We start from the raw sequence: 25,673 nt of genomic DNA, 5'->3' as shown, positions 1-25,673 counted from the left end.
ACAAAACTGACATATATTAATACATTACAATTGCTAATTAATAAGATACTTGTGATTTGTTTTATAAGTAAATTGCATCTGTATAATCACTTTTACTTTTCTTTCTCCTGCCTTTGCCCAATTTAAATCCTTCACTTGCAATCAATGAAGTGAGTTGCAGTTCAAAAAAGCATAATAAAAAATTTAAATAAAAATTCTTATTCACTCTTAATTTTTTTTGCCACTGTCAATTAACATGGTTTCTTCTTACAATGTCCAAATAATTGAAAAATTTAAGAGTATAATCCCAACACATTTGCAGGGTACCAGTTGAAAAAGGCTGTTCCATGAAACATGGTCATCTTATTCAGTACTTTGATGTCATTATGTCAACTGTTTCCCTGCTAAGAGTCTACCCTTCTAATTTTTAATGCAATTATATAAAGAACACTAGTAAACCGAAATGGGTCACTTCAAAGTGGATGGTGTTTACAATATAATGAAGACATTCATGGCTTTGCAATCTTTTAATCTGGTATATTTTTGTTTGTGAATGCTAAGATTTTTTTTCACTTTTAATTACACTTGATCTTAAGCAGTATTTTATCTGGTTTGGAAGAAGGGCTGCTCTGTGTCCAATACTATACAGTCCAAGTTCATTTTCCATGCTTGACTGCAACAACATAAAAGCATTTTGATTTTGTTTGTTTTAAAGAACTCACAACAGTACTACAGTATGTTTCTTAAATTAAGGATTTCTCTGCCCCCCCCCCCACTTTCCTCACTCTTTTTCTCTCACTTTTGAAACAATGCAAAACAAACGGCCTTCCTGATGTGCTGCCTGCTTTATATCTTGTTCTGCTCCAGACACCAGGTTTTGCCTTAGCCTTGGGGAGCCTTGTTCATGGATTATCTATATGCGGACATGGAAAAGCAGACGTTCTCAGCAATAAGCTATTTCCTGCCTGGATGAAAACTGTACTTGCTGAGGTAAAGCACTTGGAACTGTATGAGTTGACTGACAGCTTGAACCATTCCTGGGGATGCAATGTGCCAGTCTGCTTCTTTTTTAAAAAAAAAAACAAACCTATGGAATAAAGCAGTTTGTTTCTGCTAGCTGTGGTTAATGGGACGTCTTGAGGCTTAGAATGGGCTGATTCTATCCATCCCACCCCCCTTTGAGACCGGTCTATCAGGGCAACCAGGTCTTCCCAACTATGGGACGGAGCATACTGCTTCCACTTTTGCCTTTCAGCCCCAATCCAGGAGCCTTCGCAGGCAGATGCTTTCGTGACAAACTATTTTTGTGTTCAATTCCATTCTTTTGTTTCTATCTCCCCCACTCATCTGAAGTACATCTGAAGTTCCAGGATTCATGCAGTGGAGCTGAATGAGCTTCTGTTTGATATAAGTTTGACATGGGGCCAAAGTTATATCAGCAGATGCATTTCCTGGTTCCTACACTGCTTTTAACTGAAAACCAGTGGCATGGTAAAAGTTAAGTGAAGCTACTTAACACTTCCCTGTCCATCTGTTCTCCCCAACCCGTTGCTTTACCGCAGTATTGTTTTTTAACAGATAGAAAAGCAACCACAAAGATTTCGAGGGTTAAAGTGGTTGAAGGTGAAAGTTTCTAAGCAGTCATTTTTCTCTTCCCTTTTGTGCTATTCATCTCTTCCTGACCACAGAGTCCCATAGCTGCACATCATTTCTGAAATGATTGAAAGGCTGAATAAGTTATGAATTGGATCCTGAGATGATGTGTAGAAAGCTATCCATTTCACAATGCTGATGATAGCATATTTGGTATCAGGATGTCTGTCATTGGATCAGTGGGTGGAAGAATTTGGGGAGGGGGGAACCTTTTCTTGCAAGAAAGCAGTTCAAGAACATTCGCCTTTTCTCTTACAAACTTTGGTTTTGCTTTGATTCTAGGGAGCCCCTACAATGCAAAGACTAGCAGCGGTCAATGGCTTGGTCTCTCTAGTGGGTTCTGAAAGTACCATGATACAGGTAAAATAAGGGCATGATAATTTCCATCTTGAATTTACATAGTTTTCAAATTTAAGAATAGGGAGGCAACTTTATAGAATAGATGTAGGAGAAGCAGAATCGAAAAAGGACTCAGCCTAAACTTGTTACATGTCCACAGATGCCCCAAGTCCGGGCCCTCTTGAATTCTGTTGATTCTTATCTAGCACCAATTTAGTGCTGACCAATTAATGGGCTAGATTCTTGTGTTTAGGCTTGAGCAATAAATCTTTTTATTTGGAATTTACCATATGGTATTGATTTTTCACGGCTTACATTATATTTTCTGGTGAATTGAACAAGCCCCATAGCGTTGCAAAAGGGCTGAGATAAAGTGACTTTGTGGCATAAAGCTGGCTTTCATGACTAAGGTGGGACTAGACTCTCCTGCTTTCTGTCCTGGTGCTTTAACCACTAGACCGTACCCAACATTGCTTTGGCAGCATGCGTTAGATGGTGTTAGAAAATAAAATTGTTTTCATATTAAATAAACATTAAAGCAAAACATTTGTGTGCATGTATGTATGTGTGCACATACATAAAAGTCCCTCACCATACAGCTTTGGCTTTCTGTGCAATTATTTTTTCATCCATCAGTGTTCTCCCATTTCTTTTTCCTTTTTTTAAAAAATAGCTGAAATCAGAAGCTATCCAATCTTCTCAGTTTCAAAGCAAACTTAATGAAGTCATCCGAACCCTGACTCAGGTATGGCTTAACCTGTTGACATTGCTGTGAAATTCTTTTGGGGTAAAGTATGGGATTATCTAGGCAGTCCTTTAAGTCTTCAGGTGCTCTATTTCAAAAGTTGCTGTGACATTTTTTGTGACATGGTAAAGTGATTAAATATAATGGAATAATTTAATTACCAGTGTAATTAATATGATTCAAACACATATTTTGTTCCTGAGCTTACCTTGCTTATTTCTTTCCTGGGCCCATTTCTTTTTCTGAAAGAGTTGGCTTGGAAATGGTTAGTAATCATATCAGTCTTTTAACGAGGTTGGGAAATAGTCATTGAAGCTGCTATCCACTATCCATTGGATCTAACATGCCATAGTTTCATCTTCAGCTTTATCAGTAGTCTTTATTCCAGCCTGTCTCACTCCAATAATCATTAAGAAAAAGGACACCTTAATAGCAGCATGCATTTATGGTCATACTGATTAAAATTCCCTTTCCAATTTTGGAATAATTGGTTTCCTTGCTTTGTATTTTGTATTTCACACCTATTAAATATTCATAGAAGTGTACTTCCATTTGAACAGAATGACTTCCGAATATGGGTATAATCAGGCAACAATCCCCAAATAGTTTTATATAGTTGGTATTTTGCTGTTATTCTTCTTATTTTTGATTAAGGTTTCTTATTGAGGATAGAAATTAGCTTTGCTACGAGAAAATATCCATAGATAATTGAATGATCATTATTGGGGCATTCCTTCCTTCAACACATGCCTATTTTTTTCCTCAAAGAATAAAGCAACTTTTATTCTGTGCAGAATATGGTCTACTCACCTAAATATTGAGTGTGCCTTTATCTTATGCAAACAACACATTAAACTAGTGGCATTCATTTTATAATTATGATAACCTACATAAAATGAATTATAATTTGGGTTCGTTTGTGACGATTCTCCTTTTAGGTAATCAGCTTTTCTGGGGTGATAGGCCTTCAGGTAAATGCTGCATGGATGTTAGGACATTTGTACCTTTCTAATGTGTCTGCAACCCGTAGTCGAACATCTGGTAAGTTGAAGCTTCTCATATGAGTTTGTAGATTCATAAAAATGTCAGTGGAAAGAGAGAATAATAATAAAGAGTTTTGTTAGGCTGGGACTTATTTTTGAGGCAATGAGGTCAACTTGAGTAGAGTGTCCTTTTTTCAGTTCATGGAGAGAGGGGGCACCTGTTGATAACTCTAATAGAGATTTTTTTTGTTTCTGGTTTTCTAGCTCTCACTGAATTTCCCACAGCCTGCTTTTTCCTGCTCTAAGTTGCCCTGGGATGAAGAGTTAATCATATTAGCTTTCATTTCATTAAATGTAAATGAAATGAAAGTTAGTTTTTGATATGGTCCTGTCTACTATTTCCAGCACACTACAAAAATATTATGCGTGGACCTTAGTTTTGAATTATAGGCACCTTCCTATATTCTGTTACAAAATTGTCAAGTGTGAATGTGCAACTGGTTAACCTGACTTGCCTTTGTCTTTACAGTTCCTTCTGACTTTAGCTACCTCCCTGAGAAAAGTTTCCTTAGAGCAACCATTGATTTTATTATAGAAGGCGGAAAGAAAGGTAAATGAAAAATTCTTCTATGGGGAAAACATCTCCCAGTGAGGAAATGAAATAATTATTTCTCTTCTCTCCCACAAATGTAACATGATAACTGAAAGTATGGTCCTAACATTTTTTTTACTATAGAAATTATCAGCATTCTCTTTTACAATCGGAGAAGACTTACATTGTGATGTGAACTTCTACACATATTGAATGTCTGTAATATGGACACAGCCAAGAATATCCCTCCACTTTTTCCCAAAGAATCCCAATTTTTACCATTTACAAGAAGATATTCATAATAGAAAGTAAAGGGTCTGTGCCCACTTTCACAAATGCAGCTGCGTGTGCACGCTCGCTCCCCACCACTCCTGTGACCCGGTTCTGAACGGATGGCAGCCTAACAGTGGGCCGCGAAGCGGGTGTTGGGGACCCCTGGACTCTGGAATAAAGAGTGGCAAATGCTATTTGCTTGTGTCAGTTTTAACTTCTTGCATATCAAATTGGGATTCTTTGGGAGGAAATGGAGGGGTATCTGGACAGTGTTTGTATACTTATTTTGTATATCTGAAGAAAAGAGGGAAATGGACCTGAACCTTACCCTGATGAAGGGCTTTTATATCAGATATTACTATGGAGATAAAAATGATTGTATTTTGGAAACTCAGTAAAATACAGTTAAAACTCACAAAAAATAATCCAGTGGTTCTTTGTTTTTATCATTGTAAGACATATCAGTTATTCAAGGTATCTAATTGTTAAAGTAATAATTGGAGGCTTTGTTTTAGGGCCTGAACAAGTCCATCCAAGCTTCTTAAAGGCAGCCATGGCACCCATTGCATTGATTGGAGGGAGCTATCAGTATCCCCCTTTGAACTGGGCATCAATTCTCGCTCCTCTGCTGCGGCTAGATTTTGGTATGCTTTTTTTAAAGAATAAATGACTGAATCCTGTCTGTATTCCTCTGAGTAGATAAATAATTTAATCAGATCTCTTCTTTTAGTATAGAACAACGTTTTTTATTTATTCCTGTTTATCCATTATTAAGCATTCTTCATAGAAGGTGGAAAATTTTATACATTCGGTTTATGAATTTCCTTGTAACTTAATGGGCTCCATTACACCATTTGTTTGTGGCGACGTTTGGAAATTTAAATTTGCATCATAGATTTCAAGGGGCAGAGGAAATACAATTAGAGCAAAAGTGCAGCGTCCTCTCCTATATGACAGGACTTGGATACATGGCGGGGCAGAGAACTGATTATGGATTCCTTTATTTCTCGGTTCATGTAAATATCATTTTCATTGTACTGTTTGTTTAAATCTAAATTCAAGTCAAGTTCTTCTATTCTAACATATTTAAATTTTGTTTAAAGTCCTACTTGGCCTTAGTCGACTAATGCAAATTTTTCTATTTATCATGCTTCTGTAATTGGATTTTAATTTTATTACTCTTTTAGAATATTTTTTGTAACTCAATATCAAATCAAAATGTAATTGCAGTCTATTGAATTGGGTATCTGTTGGAATATAGCAAAAATAAATGGTAAATGTAAACAAATGAAATAAATATTTCATGTCTTTGAAATAAGTAAATAAGAGATAAAGTTCATTTCACTTGGTTTACATTTTTGCGCAGAACCAGGCACACACACCCTCCCCCACATAAAGAACAAATTTGGGTCAGTTGAATTGCTTTTTTTATTTAGTCTTTTCAACCAGGATCACCATTAGTGAGTGTATAGGTAGTCCTCAACTTATGATCACAATTGAGCCCAAAATTTCTGTTGTTAAGTGAGAAATTTATTGAGTTTATTGCCCCATTTTACAACCTTTCTTACCTTAGTTGTTAAGCGAATCACTGCAGTTGATTGAGTGAGTAACCCAGCTGTTCAGAGAATTGGGCTTCACCATTGACTTTGCTTGCCAGAAGGTCATAAAAGGTGATCAGATGACCTTGGGACATAGCAACAATATGAACCAGTTGCCAACTGTCTGAATGTTGATCATGTGATCATGGGGATGCTACAAAATTTGTAACTGTGAAAAATGTTCATAAGTCACTTTTTTCAGTGCCATTGTAACTTTGAATGGTCACTGAATGAACTGTTGTAAGACAAGGATTACCACTGTACTGCTTTTCAATGGTCCCTGAAACATTACTTGTATTCTATTATGTTTTCCAGGGCAATAACAACCGGTTCTCTGCCCTAATGATTAGTTAGGTGGGCATGGCTAGGAGGGTTGTGTGAGTGGGTGGGAGTGACATTGAGTTAGCCACACCCATTCAAGTTTTGTGGTTCCCGGTGTTTTGTTTTCTGTGCGAAACAGGTCCAAATGGCTCTTTGTGTGTTTAAGGTGGCAGACCTCTGGTATAGGAAGTTGAGGCTGGTGATTTATTCCAATCCTTTTGCTATGTTGTCTTATGGCTTCAGTTCTCTCCATCCTTTTTTTCTTTTAGGAGAAGAAATACAGCAGTTGTGTATTGAACTAGCTGTGACCCAGGCTCAATCATCTCAGAATGCGGCAATGATTTTAGGCATGTGGGTGGCACCACCTCTGGTCTACAGTCTAAGTGTATGTGTTGTTTCTCTAATTGTTCTATTTCCCAGTCATAGGGGTGGATGTGAAAAGTCAGTTCCTTTTACTGTATGGTTCCTCTCCATTCAATAGAAAGTGGGGGGGGGGGACTTATCTTAGTGTAATAGAGTTGTACTCTTTTTTTAAACTAACCTACTCTCTGAATGAAAAAAAAAGACACATCCACAAATGTAATATTAAATCATATTGGTTTATGTATTCTTCAGATACATACATGTATTTTTCAAAGGTATTTATTGAAAATAATAAAGTAAACAATCAACTATGATTTAATATTGTTATGCATATTAGATTCTTGTGAATCCCTAATGCTCTGAATTTGCTCATCAGATACAAGCCAAGAGATACCTTTTTGCTTCCTTACCTCTGTGGATGAAATATGTAGCCGAAGACAAACAACAGATCTTCACTGAAGTGTTTATGGTGCAGCATTTCGAGACAAAGAAACAGTCAAAAAAACCAGACCTTTGCTGGAATATTTTGCAAGGACTCAGCCAAGCTATGAAATCGCCTAGCCCAACTCAGCACAGCTGGAGTTGTTTTTGCAAGGCTGCTGAGAAGATATTTGAGCTTTTGCCAGATGAGATTTGGGTAAGAAAAAGTAAACATTTGAAGTATTACAACTTTGCTGAAAAAGGTCTCATTTGGGAAGACAAAAGAGGTTGGCGAACTGGAAAGGCTAGATGAAAAAGAATGAGCTGTGACATATGCAGATATTTTACTGCGTACAATATTTTAATCAGAGCTTTCATAGATATTGCCTTACACAAGTAGGCTGTAGGATAATCTCTTGGACTTTTTAAAATGAGTGTGCATCTAATTTGAGAACAACTTAGATCAACATTAGAAATGTCTTTTTCTCTGATTGCTGTACTGTTGATCCTAAGAATCACATTTGATTCCATTGCTTCAAAAAGTATCTATTAACTCAATTAAGTTGGGGTTCCACTCAGAAGATATTCACTGAACTGAGTTCATGTTAGAAACATAAGTACTGCGTGAATAAGAGTAATTGAAATGTTATTTTGCAAAAGGCCTAATATAGCAAATATGTAAAATGGATTTTGAAATGACCCATGCTATTATTTTTAGTTAATAGAGCGAAGTCATATTTAATTTTGCCCACGAATTTAGAATTAGGATTGCCGGACTTGTAAGGGACTCTAGTCTTAATGGACAACACTGAAGCCCTTTTCACATATTGATTTGCACACATGTGAGGAAAAAGTGGGCAGTGGGGTGATTCATACTAATCCCAACTTCCTCATCTTCTCATGTGCGTGGGACTAAGTTCCTCTAAAATCATTCTAAAATGATTGCATTCTGTTGATCAAGAGTATGTTTATTTTTATATTTATTGCAAATTTGAACATTTACAATTAGGCATCTTTATTTTATCAAGGCATACTTTTTTTAATATTACATTATTGAAGTCTAGGAAAATGTAAAGAAGGATGAAGTGACATGAAATGAGGAAAAAAAACTTAGTAGACAATTATATGTATATATGCAGAATTGTAAAGAAGGCAAATGTAAGTTATCCAGTATTAAAAGAAGCAGAAATATAATCCTTTCATACATTAGATTCTTTATGTTTTCATAATTTGAGTGTATCTAGTTACAGAATAAAAACATCCCAAAACAATTTTGATTTTTTAAAGAGCCTGGCTAGTTACCAGTAACATAACACAAAGTTATTGAACCAAAGAGTATTAATTTCCAGGCCACAAGCAGGTGTTTTTTTTAACTCTCTTGATCTTAAAAAAATGGAGGCATACATGACAGTGATTTAAGTCTGTACCTCCCTAACAGCTGTCATGGCAATGGGGCATATTTCTTCCTTACAACTACCCTGTTTATATTGCCTTTAATATCCTGCCTTACCTCTTTCTTCTGCTTTTGTCTAGTTTTCTTGCTTATTGAAGCATGGGCTACATTCAGGAAATCTCAGTACAGTCTTTTTTTTTCAAGATGTTGTTGCTTACTTCATTAGTAGGAAGATGATGAATGATAGTTTATGTTCCAACAGACACAGATTCCAATATTAGTATGAGCAGTAATACTATTTTTATGTTTGCACTGATAGTATTTTAGTCATATGTGGAAATGAGCACCTCACTATTCTTTGGATGCTTCTGGATTGAAAGGATTAGCCAGCTATAAACTGTTGTCCAGAGGACATGAAAAGATCCTCCCCCAAAAATGTGTGCTGGTCATATATAGTATGCCTTAATTTAATTGTGATGCTTCTGAACATTTTAGTCTTACAAAACAACCTGGGAAATAAATTGATGGGGTATAAATTAGGATTGGTTTTTTTAATAATAGGCACATTCTGTACAATAGGCACATTCATATAATCCTGTGCACTAAGAATCACTAGTTTGATCAATTAATAAATAGAGATATACTGTGGGCATGTATGATACTGTATTTGTCACAATATTGTCCTTCCTTCATTTTCCAGTAATCTCAAGATAGTTTTGGTTTGTGTTTAAAGCATTATTGTTTCTGGTACAAGGTATTATTTATTCACATTGGTATCACTAATAACATTAAGTGGAGGTTTAGAATTTGAAACAGAAGAAGGTGAGATGTCATAACATAATGATTTTTCTGGCTTGGCTTTGGCTAAAACATACATTTGTTTTTATTTCTTCAGCAGAATGATGTAAAGATGTATATACTTGCAGCAAAATGTCTCTCAGAAATGGTTGATACAGAAGTTGAACGGATTACAGAAGTTTCAAAGGTAGATAGATGCATTTTAGCCTTATGAATCTTTTATGGAGATGCAGATAATTGTGTCTGTCTACTGTTCTGCATAACATTATCATTATCATTCCAGTTCCATGTCCAGTTTGGAAGTAGATACTGAACTAAAATCCAAATAACATTAAAACAATAGTTTGAAAGATGATACCATTCACAAAAATAAAGTTATGTACATGGTTTTCTTAAAGTAAGTAGAATGCCAGGAACTAGTCTATTTTGGTCCTGATGAGATAGGCAGAATGGCTTTAATTTATTACTGCTATCCCCGCCAGTCTGAGACAGTATCAGTATTGATGATTTCACATGGGAGAAAGAGACCGATACACACACACACACACACACACGCACACACGCAGAAAGATGCAACTCCCAATATTTGTGTAGTTTATATGAAGTGAAGTGTTGCTGTCCTATGTGTACATGTAACATTATTTTTGCTCTCCGAGTTATTCTTGAAATGCTCTGACCTCATGAATCATGGTTTATAAACTACGGTGTACTATTGTGAAAGGTTTTTTTGTTTTTTATTTTTCAAGCCTGATTTCCTTCTTTCTTTTGTTTAGTAGTATTAAGCATTGATTCAGAACAATAATTGTGCAACACTATGTTACATTTTACACAACCTAGTTTATTCGTGCCCATAACTAGAGAACTCTTTAAATCCATGGCTACAATTTATGAATTATAAAGTAATCACAATTTAAATTTGCTATGATTTTCATGTGTGTGTATATATAAAATGGGCAGTGAAGGGAAGAAAAAATGATTTAATTCATGAAGAGTTGGGAAGGAGATGTATGCAACTGCTTCCTGATTTTCAATTAGGGTATGCTCAAAAACATTTTAAATGTGACATTTTGTTAATGTGACATTCAGGATCATCGCCAGAAACATTTTCAATGGAGAACTCTTTTCTGATTAGGCGATGTCCCTTTTTTTCCTGAGAAATCATGAGGAAATGTTTCCTGTCTTCAAATAATAATGAGTAAGAGCTTACACCATAGAGCCTGTTTCCTATTTTTCATCCATTTCATGGTTTGTTTTGCAGAACAATTTGGAAAAGGTTGCATTTGTCAGAGTTTATTTAGTTTCTCAAGGCAGATTTCCTTTGCTGAGATGGAACGATGTGATTAGTGTTGCGGCTGGGTGCCAGCAGAAAGAAACCATTGTCTGGATGCTGCTGCACAGCTTTTATCATGCACGAATCCTGAGCCATGAAAACACTGGTAAGAAATCATGCCCCTCCCCCAAAAAGAAAAAAAAATCTGGGTGATCCACTAATCTCCATTTATTATAATTACTAATAGTAAAGTAATGTTTCAAAGCTCCTTTTATTCACATTTGCTAATTATTTTCTCCCAAGTCCTTCTGTAGAACTATGCATGCTGCCAATATCCCCTCCCCCTCCCCCAGTTCCAGGCAGACGTCAGAAAGATGGAGATTTATTGAAGTGCTAGTAGACTGCATTTGGCCTTGTGCAACATAAATTGTGCAAGGTCAGCATAAATTCCTGGTGCATATTATTTACAGTCCTTTTAAAAAATATTTCTTCACCCCACCCTACCCCATGTTGGTATAACTTTTCCCTTTAATTTTATCAGAGTTTTGTGTGGGCCCTACTAATATATAAAGAGAAACTGTGTGTGTGTGGGGGGGGAAATAACAACAAAGTTTGGTATTTGTTTCACTTATTTCATAAATTTGTTCATTGAGCACTATGCTCAAGTAATCCCTCTCCCACCCCATCCAGTCAATTCAGTTAAAATAATAAGAGCCAATTGTATTTGAGTATTTCAATAAACAGATTTGGATCCCTCCAGTGGTGGGATCCTGCCGGTTTAACAACTGGTTCAGTGTTTCACGTGCACACTTGCGCTTCACGCATCTGAGTTTTACCAAAGGTAAGTTATTTCTTGGGGAGTAACACAACTGAAGCACGGCAATCCACTCTGCTGCACTAATCAGTTGAGAGGATATAGGTAAGAAAAGCGCAAAGGAGAGCGGGTTGGGCATCCTGATCGTCGGAGCAAACCGATTCACTCTCAGCTGATTGTTGGAGCTACCGGTTCATTCAAACTGGCTGAATCTCACTTCCGGACCCCTCCTGCCCTATATAAACCTTACAAACTTTGCCACAACATTACTATACAAATTCTAAAAGCACACCCTATCCTGCTCTAAAATGTTTTTGAAGACTTTTATTAAAAAGTTATTGATACCTATCCGTTTCTGTAAAAAAAAAGTTACATCCAAATACTTTAGAAAGCTCTAGGCTGGTGATGTACAGTCAGAGACACAGTGTTGAGACAGAGAAGACTTGGGCAATAGTGAATCTTCCCAAGAGTAATTGTCCTGTCCAAATTGATCCAAGAGCACAGCATAAGATCACCAGGAAGTCATTAAGGAGTCACAAACAACATTAAGGATCTTTATGCTTCTCTCACCCTGGTTAAATCCAATATTCATAAATCCACCATCAGAAAAATACTGTATAGAAATGGGATTCATGAAAGAATAACAAGGTGGAAGCCATTATTTATAAAAGAAGCATTGATCTTCATCTCAGTTCCAAAAACTGATAGGAATTAAAACTTGAAGTAACATTTTTTTATTGAAAAAAATCTGTAAGACAATCTAATTTGGAAGAGTTATTATCCTACAACTCTTAAAATGCCTGTATGAATGGCCATATCTCCAGAAAATGGGGGTGTCAAATTCAAGGACTGCGGATGGATGCTGGCTCCACCCCTGCCCAGTTTAGCGAAGGGGGGAAGTCCCGATACATCACGTGATGCTGCCGTGATGACACGAGTTTGACACCCCTGCCATAGAACATAAAACAGAATAGAACATAAAGTAATAGAGTTGGAAGGGACCTTGGAGGTGTTCTAGTCCAACCCCCTGCTTGAGCAGGAGACCGTATACAATTTCAGACAAATGGTTGTCCAGTCTCTTTTTGAAAGCCTCTGGTGATAGAGCACCCACAACTTCCATTGGTTGATTGCTCTCGCCATTAGGAAATTTCTCCTTAGTTCTAGGTTGCTTCTCTCCTTGGTTAGTTTCCATCCATTGTTTCTCTTTTGCCTTTTGATGCTTTGGAAAATACTTTGACCACTTCGTCTTTGTAGGAGCCCCTCATATATTGAAACAGTGCTATCATGTCTCCCATAGTCCTTCTTTTCATTAGACATACCCAGTTCCTGTAATTGTTGTTCATATGTTTTAGCCTCCTGATCATTCTTGTTGCTCTGCTCTGTATTCTTTCCAGAGTCTCAACATGTTTTTTTATATTGTGATGACCAGAACTGGATGCAGTACTCCAGAAATTTTAGGCTCAATTGTGGTCGTAAGTCAAGGATCACCTGTACTGTGGTTGAGAACTCATTCAATAATTTAACAATTAATTAAATAAGTTCTAATCAATTGCACCTGCCAGACCATCTTCAAGAATAATTCAGTGTAGCATCCAGTGCAGTAATTTGAGAGATTATTATAGAAGGGATCCGTGAGGCTAAACAATCCTTGACTTCATGCAGTCATAGCTCCTGCACCATCTGAAATTGAGGGGTTTTTTTGGTCACTATAGAGGCTATTTGGAGAGAGAGGGGAGGGATGACTCCAAGACACATGTGTTCTTAAAATTGCTGCATTAGTCAAAAGAGATTAAGGTGTTTTTTCTTAACTCATCTTTGATTATTCGACCATTGATCAGTCCATTATTGCCTCCAAGCAATTCTCAAAAATCTGCAGGCTTCATAGTTTCTGGAGGAAAGGTGATACTGAATTAAGTATCTTACATTTAAAACAGTCTTTGTGGCTGTGTGTTTATGTGTCTTCAAGTCAGTCTTGTCTTTTGGTGCCTGGCAGGACAAGTCTCTGTGGTTTTCTTTGCAAGATTGCAAAAGTGATCTACCATTGCCTGCTTCCTAGGGTTGAGAGTGTGTGACTAGCCTGAAGTCATCCAGATAGCTTCATGCCTAAGATGGAAGTAGAAGTTGCAATCTCTTGAGTTTTTAGCTTGATACTACACCAATCTGGCTTCTCTGCAGCTGCAAAATAGTGATTATAAAAGCAGTTTCCACTGAATCAGGTCCCACTCCTTTATACAGCCATAGCCATGTCAGTTTCTTGGCAATTACATAATAGTTTTTTTTTCTTTTTTTCTTTTTTTTTAAATTTTTATTACATAGACAACACATACACACAACAATAAAAAAACAAAAAAAGAAAACAACAAAAATAAAACCATCATCACATACAGCATGTCGTTTGGTTACAGGTGTTTTAACATCCATATTCTCGAATAACATTTATCATCTCAGATTTTTCATCTAGTATAACTAAATACCTCACTTTCATTGTACAGTATATGTTCAGTTACAATTAGTATTATTTTTTTCCAGTAAATTATGATTCCCTTACATTCTTGATTGTCTATTTGATAACAGTATACCTTTATATAATCCCATGTGATAGAAAATTTTTTTTTTACCAACCATTTATATTTGTATATCACTTATTTTCAATTATGCATAATTCCACCAATCAACTATCAGGTATGCTTATGTTCATTATTATCCTTGTACATCATACATTCAAACAGAAATCTTATTCCTTCATTTTTCAACAAACTATTCTAAATTGTCACTACATATATACCAATTTTCAATTATTCCCTTATTAAAATTATTTATCAACAACAAGATATCATTGTAATATGCTCTTAACGTTATACATTATATCACCAATCCTCTATCAAGTATACATAAATCATTATTATTCTTATCCCTTTTAAAGCAAAAAATTCTAAAGTATTCAATTCATAGATATATTAGTTTTTCATTGTATCATTGTTAAGTTATTTCACAGTATGATTGTGTTATCATTTAACTCCTTCAGTTAAAGCATGAGTAAAACATTTTTCATTTCCAAGTTTTTTCCCCCAGCCACTGATAAAACAAGTCCCATATCTTATAAAATTGCTCGTCATCTTGTTCTCTAATTTAAGTGTCAATTTACTCATTTCAGCACAGTCCATTATTTTTCGAATAACTTCTTCCTGTTTTGGTATTGTTTCATTTTTCCAGTTTTTTGCAAATACGATTCTGGCTGCTGTTAACACATTTACAATCAGATATTTTAAGCCTTTGTTATAAATTTCTGGTATGATCCACAATAAAAAGACCTCTAGTTTAAAGTCTATTTGTTTGTGTGTCATTTTCTCCAACCACATGTGGATTTTAGTCCAGTATCTTTTAGCTTCAATGCAAGTTCACCATATGTGGTAATATGAGCCCAGTATCTGATGACATTTCCAACACTTTTCTGATTTATTCTTGGACATTCTTGCAATTCTCGTTGTGGGTAAATGCCACCTGTAAAACATCTTATACAAATTTTCTCTATATGCAGTAGACATTGTCATTTTATAATTTTGAGACCACAGTTTCTGCCATTTCTCTAAATCAATCCCATACCTAAAAATTTTCTCCCAAGCTATCATAGTTTCTTTGACTTGTTCTTCTTGTAATTTAACCTCCAATAAATATCCGTATAGTTTTTTAATTACTTTTTCATCAGTACCTGTTAAAATTTTGTCTAACTCAGTCATTTTATTGTAAAAACCTTTGGATTTTCTATCTTCATTATATCTAGATTGTATCTGTACATATGAATACCAGCTCATTTCTATCCCTTCTTGTTTCAACTCTTGGATAGATTTGAGTTCACCCTCTGCATGCAATATTTCAACATATCTAACTGTTTTTTTATATATATATTATTGGATATCAAAATGCTTCAATTGTTGATATCCAGACTGGAATTTTTAAGTAGTGTAATCTTTTTATCTTTTCCCAGTTTAATAACAACGCCTCCCTTATATAATGTCTTCTAAAATAACCATGTGCTTTAGTTTCCTTATACCATAAGAAAGCATGCCATCCCAACAGTAAATCATGACTTTCTACATTCAATAATCTAGAATTTTTTAATGATATCCACTCCTTAATCCACATAAAGTTTGTTGCTTGGTAGTATAACTCCCAATCAGGTAGGCCCAATCCTCCTCTAATTCTAGCATCTTGTAAAAATTTAAGTTTTATTCTAGCTTTTTTCCCTTGCCAAATAAACTTCAAAACTATTTTGTTTAAATCTTGAAAAAAGTCCTTACCCAATCTGATTGGGATTGTCTGGAACAGGTATAAAATTCTAGGTAAAATGTTCATTTTAATTGTAGAAATTCTTCCCATCATTGATAGATGCAAATTTTCAGATCAGTCTCTATTTGTTGTTTTAGTCTAGTATAATTGTCCTCCTTAAGAGTACTGCATCTAGGTGTTAAGTATATCCCCAAATATTTAACCTTACTTGTAATTTGAATCTGCAAATTTCTGACAACTCTTCCTTTTGTGTTGCTGGCATATTCTTTGTCATAATCTTTGTTTTGTCTTTGTTTATTTTCAAGCCTGCTACTTTTCCATATTCCTCTATTCTTTCTATCAGTTTGGGTGCTGTTTCTAATGGATCTTCAAGAATAAAAACTAGATCATCTGCAAACGCTTGTAGCTTATATTCTTCTTTCTTAATTTTCATTCCTCTTATTTCTTCTTCTCTAATCTTTCTGTTTAAGACCTCTAATGTTAAGACAACGAGTAATGGTGATAATGGGCAACCTTGTCTCGTACCTCTCTTTATTTCAATAGTTTTTTTTTCTATTGCCATCTTCTGATATGCTTTTTGAGTTTCATGTCTAATCTGGAACTATTCTGGGATTTCCTGGTTGCCTCCCATCCAAGAAGTAACTAGCTACTGCCACCTATTGACCATTAGAAAGTATTTAAAGCAATACTCTAATAGTAACTATTTAGGCCCTTAAATCCAGTATGCACATCATTTTTCAATATATCTGAAGGGAATGCAAAATGTTTCTCCCCAAGAGGTACATTGCTGAAAAATTACATTTTGTTTTCAGACAAGGAAAACAAGTTGAAATGTGTGATTTACCATATTTTTCGAGTGGTTGTGGAACTCTTACTTGTGTTACGACTGGACATGTGGAGAAAACGTCCATAAGATTATGATTACAACATTTGAAAATGGGTGTGTGATTTTGACCTCTCTGCTTTTGCTTTTACAGGAGTCTTAAAACGAATGGAGTGGCTCTTGGAATTCATGGGATATATTAAAAAAGTTTCCTTAAATACGGCCTCTATGCAAAATGTTTCTCCCCAAGAGGTACATTGCTGAAAAATTACATTTTGTTTTCAGACAAGGAAAACAGGTTGAAATGTGTGATTTACCATATTTTTTGAGTATAAGAAACACCAGAGTATAAGATGCAGCAAGGTTTTGAAGAGGAAATTTTTTTGCACTTTGCAAACCTCCCAAAAACGGCCCATTTTTTGCAAAAACAGGGCCTTTTTTCTTCAACAAAAGGGCATGAATAGCCCTTATGAGGTTTGTAGAGTGCTCCCGGGGGTGGGGGGCAAAACCGAGCAAAAAAACAGCCTGTTTTTTGTCAAAAAAGGGCATGGATAGCCTTTAGGAAGCTTATAAAGTGCTGCTGGGGCCTGGGGGGGCAAAAAACAGGCCGCTTTTCGTTCATTTCTGCCCTCCCCAGCCCCCAGGCGCTCTCTGAAAGCCTTCTAAAAGCTATGCACAGCCATTTTGGTGAAGAGGCGGAGTTTAGGGAGGCAAAAAAGCTGCATTCAGTGTATAAGACGCACCCAGATTTTCAGCCTCTTTTTTGAGGGAAAAGGGTGCGTCTTATACTCCGAAAAATACAGTAAACTCTTTCTGAGGAATATCAAGAAGCCAAAAGGGGAGGTGTCACATGCCAGTACCAATGGGAGGTGCTCGCTGTACTGGACCAGCACAGCCAAGGAGGTCAGTAACTGTTTGACAGCCACAAACGCATGTGCTTCATGGCTGGTCCAAACCCATGGAGTTATGCTGTCCAATAAGTGATGGAGAGGCTCTGTGACTGTTGCTTTATGAGGGAGGAAAATGGAGTAGAAATTAAGAAGTCCTAGAAAGACTTGTAGGTCAGCCTTTGTTTTAGGAATTGGGGTGGTCAAGATACCTTCTACCTTAGCTGGTGTTGGATGGATTCCGTGACTATCAATCAGATAACCAAGGAATTCACTGAGGGGACCCCTAATCAACATTTGGACCATTTCAGCTTGAGGCCAGACTGTCTGAAACTGCAGAACACATCCCAAAGCTTTCCAATGAGTTCTGATCAGCTGGTGGCAGCGACCAGAACATCGTCAAAATAGGAAATCAAACCCGAAACCCCATGGAGCAAGCGCTCCATGAGATTCTGAAAGAGACCAGGGCCGACGTTGACTCTAAATTGGAATCGGTGGCATTTAAATGCATCACGGTGAGTTACTATTGTTTGCACAGCCATGGTAGCCTCATCTACCAGCAGCTGTTGATAGGCCTGCACCAAGTCGACTTTAGCAAAGACCCTCCCCTGTCCCAACGAGTGCAACACATGTTGCACAACTGGGACGAGATAGGGGTGGGCTTGCAACGCTTTGTTTAGCGTTGACTTGAAATCCGCACAGATTCTGATTGAGCGGTTGGCCTTTAAAGGAATAACAATAGGGGTCTCCCAGGGGGCGTGATTCACAGGCTCTAGTACTCCCTGAGCTATCAACTTGTCTAGCTCGGCATCCACCCTCCCCCTCAGGGATAGGGGAATGAGGCGGATGGGCGCAACCTGGGGGATCTAGATTTAGGGAAATAGAGGTGCCCTTATATTCATCTAAAGAGCTGTCAAATACATCGGCGAACTCTTGCATTAAGTCATCAAACTCATTCCTGGGTTTAGTAGAATGGATTCACTCGATAGACAAGCCTAAAGCCTGGAACCAATCAAGCCCCCAGAGGGAAGCTAAGGGCTTAGCCACCACGTTTAAGGGAAGACGGCCCTTGAACTGCCCATACTACACTCCAAAGTGCCCGCAGCCAATAATTGGGATTGTGTTGCCCTGATAATCTTTCAGGCGGCAAGGGCAGGCAGCCAGCTGGTCCCGTTTAATGGAAGGCATGATCCTCCAGAGCATGTCCCAGGAGATGATGGATTTGGCAGATCCGGTATCCAACTCCATTCTATAGTCTTGTCCCTCAATCACAATAGTGAGGTGAATTTTCGCTTGGCCCTGGTGATTGATTGTTACTGAGCTGACAGACCACTTGTCAAAAGCGCTTTCCCTGTCGGAGACAGTAAAACAGTCATCACGGCCCTTGTAGACTCTGTCACAGCGCCGGGCCCTGATCTTGTCCGCTGAGGAGGGTAGACATGGTAGAGGTGCCCTGCAAAAGGAGGCTAAGTGTCCCTTTTTCCCGCAGCGGTGGCACACTGTGGATTTAAATTTACATTGCGAACGGAGATGTTTTCCCCCACAGCTGAGGGAGTTCTTCCCTGCTGCGCCGGCATAATTGGGCCTCTGTCCTGTCACCCTGAGGCAACTGATTTCATCACCTCCCTCAAAGTCTAGGCCGTTGTCCCCATCTTGATGATGGACAGAGGAAGGCTTGGAGAATGAGGCATTGTTCTGCTGATATTTCTGGAGAACAGACGTGCACTCTGCCATTTTGGATGCCTGTGCTTCGTCCACGGCCAGGTTAAGGGAAAGTTCAGACTGGGCTAGTAACCTGCGCTGGAGTCGCATATCACGGACTCCATAAATGAATTGCTCGAGCAGAGCCTCTACCAGATCTGTGAACTTGCAGTGGACAGCTGATGCCCTCAGAGACACGACATACTGGTTGACGGACTGATTGTCTCTCTGCATGCATTGGCGAAAAGCGTGTCTCCAGGCAAAGTGGGATGGCACGGGGGCATAGTGCCCTTTTAGCTTGGTCAACAGAATGTCCCATTGAACAGCGTGGACAGGGGTAGGCACAACTAGAGTGCAAACCGTAGCGAATATTTCTGGTCCACACGAGCTTAGAAAGAAACCCCTCTTTCTGTCAGGTGACAGTTCCACAAAATCTTGTGCTTGAAGGAAACACTTGAAGCGCTCGAGAAAGGCTTCCCACGGTTGCCGTTCAGGGCAGAATTCAGTGAACATGCACGCAGTCGAGAATGTCGCCATCCTCATCGCCAGTGCTTTGTTCTGGTTAAGCTAATATAAGACAGACGCCTCAGCTTCCATAGAATGCTTTATTAACTTGCTAACACACGTAACAACAACAACTGACAGGGAACGCCTGACAGCTATTTATATGATTGCTGTGAGGTGGGCAGCCAATCTGGGGGTTGCAATTCTTGCGCCTGCAAGCAGGTGCGTTGCAGGCGCTAAGAACAGACCCAGACATTCTTGCCTGGTGCCGGTCATAACTCCGAGGGCTTGACACTAATAAAATATGATCCTCCAGATTTGAAATCTGGAACTCGCTGTACTATAGTTATTGCAATGTGCCCCAATAGAACTTTTTGCAGAATTTTTTATATTAGACGAACAGGCTTATTTACAACATAGTAGTATATACTATAAAATATTGTACTTAGTCATTTGTACAAGCTCACTTGGTCTTTCTGGAAATTAAAAATAAAAGTTTTTTTTCCAGCCTGATATAGCTCATGTTAAAAAAATGATACTAGCTTTAAGACCATTAAAATGTTCTGGTAACGTTCTTCTTCTTAATTGTTTGAACTCCATAATTTATAAATTATTGTGACTCTAGTCCTTTCCAGACTTCACTGATCCCCTTAGCAAAATGTGCATCTGTTTCCTGTTCAGGCTGTCAGCTTCCTGTTGTGGATTTTCGCCGCTTGTGTGGTTGCCTGGGCTGATCATGCCTTGCCAATGCTACTTGGCCTTAGTGCAGACTGGTCTGCCTGGCAGTGTGAAACAATAGACAGAGTCCTTGCACGTGGCTTAGGCAAGCGTCCAGTGGATACTTTGGCAGTCAAAGAGATACTCACTCTTCTTCCAGGTAGCTTGCAAATTCTGTTGACCAAAGAGCCTTGGAAAGAGCAGACACCAAAGGTACGTGTTTTAGGTTGCACATGTCCACTGAACTCATGATGGGCTTGAAATTTTTTTTTGATTGCTTGAACTCAGTATTGCCATTCAGAAGACAGTCTGTCTGGGTGGAACTTTTATCCTGCAAATCACCAAAGTCATTTAGAGTAATAATTACATAATAATTACTAAGAACAACAGTGAATGGAAAGTTCCACCAGCTAAAATCGGACAATTAAAATGTTTGTATAGGTCCGGGATGGCGAACCTATGGCATGGATGGCGAACCTATGGCTTGCATGCCACCTGTGGCATGCAGAGCCATTTGTCAGGGCGTGCAAGGTGGTGCCCTGTCAGCTGGCCAACGCGCATCCGCGCGCTGGCCAGCTGAGTTCAGCCTTTTTTAAAGCCATTTTTCGCCCTCCCCTGGCTCCAGAGGCTTTATAGGAGCCTGGGGAGGGCGAAAAGAGCCTCCCCAGGCTCCTATAAAGCCTCCGGAGTGCAAAACACCGGCCCTATTGGCAAACAGGAAGTTCAGGAACGGACTTCCGGTTTGCTTGTGGGTTCGGTTTAAGCCCTCCGGAGGCTTCAGGGACCTTCAAGAGGCTTCCCTGAAGCCTCCGGAGGACTAAAAAGGACCCTATGAGCAAACCGGAAGTAAGTTCCTTTTTAGTCCTCCGGAGGCTTCAGGGAAGCCTTCTGATGGTCCCTGAAGCCTCCGGAGGGCTTAAGCCGACCCTCCGAGCAAACTGGAAGTGACTTCTGGTTTGCTTGTAGGGTCCTTTTTTGCCATTTGGGGGCTTCCAGGAAGCCTCCTGAAGGTCCCTGAAGCCTCCAGAGCGCCTCCGGGGGGGCTGTTTTCACCCTCCCTAGGCTCCTATAAAGTCTCTGGAGCCTGGGGAGGGTGAAAAAAGCATGGAAAAATGGGGGGAGCGCCTCTCATGTGTGCATGCACATGGGGGGGTTCACGTGTTGCATTATGGGTGCGGCATGCCCGCGCATGACCCCCCCTGCGCTTCTTCCCCTTATGGCACACAAGCCAAAAAAGGTTCGCCATCGCTGGCATAGGTAATAAAAATAAACTTGAGAGAATGTAGAGTAAAAGTTTTTTTTTTTAAATGGAGTCAAATACTCATCCATGTTTTGCACAGAAATCATGAAAACTAGTCTGCCACTATCATATCTTGACACTAGTTCACTCACAAGTCTGATCTCACAATGTGAAAGAATCCTTTGCAGGATCCTTTCTGATCTGCCAGCAGCTGGACTCACATATAGTAGAAATAGGAATCTGTAGATTGCAGCAGTATATCAGTGCAATCGTTAAATAAATCCATAAATATTTTGAGAAATTAAGTGTCATACCTGTTGGTATATTCTCTTCTTGACAAGAAGACCACCATGTCTGCATTCTAATATTGGGATCTGGCTTCAATTTCTGCTTGTTTATAGTTATATGTGTTTTATAGAAGGAACTGATGATGAAAGAAAGAATTACCATCACATCTTCATCTTTCCCAATACATTTTTAAGACCATTGTAACCTCTTTCCTAGCTATGAACTTGTTAGTCTGATGAAGAGATGTTTGGAATATTGGCAGCTTAAACCCAGTGTATCTTCTCTAAGTGGCATGTGGATAATTGCAGCATCCTCCCAAAATCATCCAGTGAATAGCACTCCACATGAGAAGAACTTGGCATGATTGAAATTAGGGCTGGGCATAAAACACACTGAAGCACGATATGAAACCTGTTGACAGATCTTTAAATGAAATTCAAACTTTCCAGGATTGCACGAGCTATGGAGTTGCATTGGAAAGTAGCCATAGATTCCTGGGAAGAGACAATGCTGCTCTAAGGAAGTGCGTAAAGATGCAATTTAGCATGCCTTTCACTCTGAAATGCTGCCCAACACTGACAGATTTATAATATTAGGATTACAAAGTAGGATTTTAAAGTATGGCATTGCAGGGAGTTTACAAACAGCGATTAATTTTTCAAAGTCCTGAAAGAATAGCAGCAATGCTGTTCTTCCTTGCTTGCAAGGTAACATGCAGCTCTCACTCTTATCTCTAATAATTACACAGATCAGCATGCAATATCAATCACAGTTGGCCAGTAGAATTGAGAACTTGAAATTAGATTATGTGATAGATTAGATTATGTGATAGATTAGATTACGTGATAGATTATAAATCCATTTAATGTGTCTCATTTCTAAGAAGTTGTGTTTTTTTGTGGGGGAGTGAAGTTGCTTTTCAAAGGAATGGTTAAATACTCACACATTTCTTTGTTCTCATCTTGATTATGTTGAATTGCCATTAAAATGCATTTCATATGAAACAGTTTGGACTTTATATTTGAAGTCCAGATATATTTTTTAAGCAATAATGACAATTTCTGCATCAGCTTGTCAACTTTAATTAAAGCAGGTTTCTCCGATGTTTTGTTACCCCTCTCTCCCTCCCAATGCTTTGAACTACATTTCCCATCTGCACCAACCCACATAATCGGTGACTTTTGAGATGGCAATAACTATATTCCAACATGTCTGGACAAAGTTGAGAAGGCTTAATTGAGATATTTTTTTAAAAAAATTAAAAAAATCTAACATTTGAGTTTTAAATTTATTCACAGTTTATTGACTGGCTGTTTAGCCTAATGGAGAATGCTAATGAAATACTCACTCAATCTTCCAGAGATCTTTTGAAAGGTATGGTAGAAACTGAGTTATTTGTAGACTTCCAACTTAGATAAATAATAACGCTTGCTTTTTTTAAAAGGTGATTTATATCAATTTAAAAGCAAAACATGTTTACAAAAGGTAGTTATTTAAACTTATTTTACACATCACATTATAATGTTGTGGGACAGTTGGGGGTAGGCTCTTTCAACTTCAGGTCTCAGACTTTTGCCTGTATTGGCTGCGACAATTTGGTTAACATCCACTAAAAAAGACTACTTCAGGGACTTTGAAATGTTTTTCATATAAATACTTTTCCTAGAGGACGAGCCTCTTATTGGCTTATAGTAGTTACCTTCTGATGTGAAGAACTCAAATGTTTCTTCTGTTCAGTTCCTGTTTGTGGGTTTCCCGTAAGCACTCGCTGCTCTCAAAAAAAGAAGGCTGGGCTTGATGGGCCTTTGATTTAATCCAAGGGAGTTTACCCGTGAAGTTAATTGACTTTCAAATTCTTTCAAGCAGGCAACAGTAGAAGACTTGTTTCTGTTTCCATTGTTGATATTGTGTGTGTTCTTTTAACAGCTTCTTTATTGGCCCTGAGATCTCTTCCAGAGTTTAAGAAGAAAGCAGTATGGACAAAAGCTTATGGCTGGTAGGGATCTTGAAGAAACAGATACCGTATCTGTTGGTGATACATACCTTGCTAAAAACCTTTTATGCTGTGGAATACAAGCTTCTGTTATAGACATATTGTTATCTTTCCTGGGGAAAGATACTTAAAAATCCTCCGTATTTGCATATATACCATTTGTTCTATTAATGAGAGAGAAAGAGAAGAAAGAAGGAAGGAAGGAAAATGAAAGAAAGAATGAAAGAAAGAATGAAAGAATGAATGAATTACTATTAGAAAGTGGGAGGTAAGGGAGTTTAAACAAGGCAAGTAGATTTCACAAAAGGTTGGTCACCATTGCACTTGACAACTTCGGTGTGTTAAGATTAAAGATATTGTTTTGAAAAATTGAACTTTTGAATGTGTTTTATTTCTTAGACAATGCGGCTAACCACTGTTTATTGATATTCCTACTGCCACTATCGGTACCAAGGAAATTAGGCCGACAAGAAAGTATTTCCCCAAGGGTTCCTTCAACATGGAAATAAATGACCCTATTTTGCACTGGTTTTCTCTGTGGGAAAAATGTTTTAGATGGAGATTCATACACATTAATGAGCCTACAAGTATGGAGGGCTATAGTTCAATCAGAGGTGTGCCATTTTAATCAGAATTAGGCCTCTGTATGGCCAAGAGATAGGTTTTCTTGCCTTAAGCATTTAAATTTGCTTCAAAATATCAGGTCATAGGCTTTAAAAAAATACTTCCGTTATGGTGATAGAGAAGACACGGAAGAGGATCCTAGCACCCTAGTCTATGTTTAAGCCTCAGATCAAAAGAAAGTTTCCCAGAAAAAGAGCTACAGGAGAACTGATGGAGATATGTTGGGGTTTGATCCAACAACATTCATATAAAAAGTTCTGGTTTCTGTACCTGGTTAATATCAAGATTTCTCTATCTATTATCCCTACCCATCTCCCAATGTTTTGAACTTCAATATTTCTATCTCCCTAAAATCTCCACTCATTTCAGCATACTTTATTCTTCCTTTAAATATCTTTGGTTACTGCATTTATGAAATGGAGTGCAACTATGGAACAAGGGAAGGGAGGATTTGCCCAAGGAAAGATGTAGATTAAAAAGAAGTCACAAGGAGAGCGCAATCAGTATTGAAGTTTGGAGGACTTTCAAAAATGTTGCTACTATTATATAAAGTCTAATCATAAGGAACACATTCACACATACACTTTATCACAGGGTTGAGCACCATTTTAAAAATAATTTTTCAACCTGAGCATTTCAAAGATGTGACTGATTGAGAGAAAGAACACAAGAAATCAGAGTTTTAAGGTTTTGAAAGGCTTAGCATACTTATTTTGAAAATCCTAAAAACATATTTAAAATCATGTGGCTGACAAGAAGCCTCTTGAATTTGTTAATGAGAAGAAGCCATTAAATTCAATGGCATGATCCTAAGAAGCTCCAGAATGCCGATGACCTTGTTTTTATCCTGGAGGATCCTATGGCTTCTGGGATACAACTTTTACGTAAAATAGAGGAGTACGGTAGGATAGCGGGGCTACGTATAAACAAAGAGAAGACAAAACTGTTAATTAAGAATATGACTCTGAACCAGAAAAGGGAAGTACAAAGCCTGTTAGGGATTAACATGGCCCACAAAGTACAATACTTGGGAATTTGGCTCATGGAGAGATGTTCCTCTATCAAGGT

General features: G+C 38.0%; 1 protein-coding gene across 3 annotated transcripts in view; it reads left to right on the top strand.

Annotated features, from left to right (window-relative positions):
* Positions 1-24,352, top strand: part of FOCAD (focadhesin) — a 140,912-nt gene extending 116,560 nt beyond the window's left edge. For all 3 annotated transcript variants that reach the window (XM_032213512.1, XM_032213513.1, XM_032213514.1), the window contains 14 exons: positions 847-969; positions 1,915-1,992; positions 2,645-2,716; positions 3,655-3,757; positions 4,229-4,309; positions 5,080-5,208; positions 6,753-6,868; positions 7,223-7,483; positions 9,555-9,644; positions 10,716-10,893; positions 16,806-16,903; positions 20,425-20,673; positions 23,287-23,362; positions 23,915-24,352. In XM_032213512.1, the coding sequence (XP_032069403.1) occupies positions 847-969; positions 1,915-1,992; positions 2,645-2,716; positions 3,655-3,757; positions 4,229-4,309; positions 5,080-5,208; positions 6,753-6,868; positions 7,223-7,483; positions 9,555-9,644; positions 10,716-10,893; positions 16,806-16,903; positions 20,425-20,673; positions 23,287-23,362; positions 23,915-23,988 (1,728 nt within the window). In that variant the 3' untranslated portion in view covers positions 23,989-24,352. The remainder of the gene's footprint in view (positions 1-846; positions 970-1,914; positions 1,993-2,644; positions 2,717-3,654; positions 3,758-4,228; positions 4,310-5,079; positions 5,209-6,752; positions 6,869-7,222; positions 7,484-9,554; positions 9,645-10,715; positions 10,894-16,805; positions 16,904-20,424; positions 20,674-23,286; positions 23,363-23,914) is intronic.
* Positions 24,353-25,673: the final 1,321 nt, after the last annotated feature.

The sequence above is a fragment of the Thamnophis elegans genome, chromosome 3 (assembly GCF_009769535.1).
Source record: "Thamnophis elegans isolate rThaEle1 chromosome 3, rThaEle1.pri, whole genome shotgun sequence".
Lineage (NCBI taxonomy): Eukaryota > Metazoa > Chordata > Lepidosauria > Squamata > Colubridae > Thamnophis > Thamnophis elegans.
The sequence above is the reverse complement of the archived record's forward strand: the minus strand, read 5'-3'. Positions and strand labels throughout refer to the sequence as shown.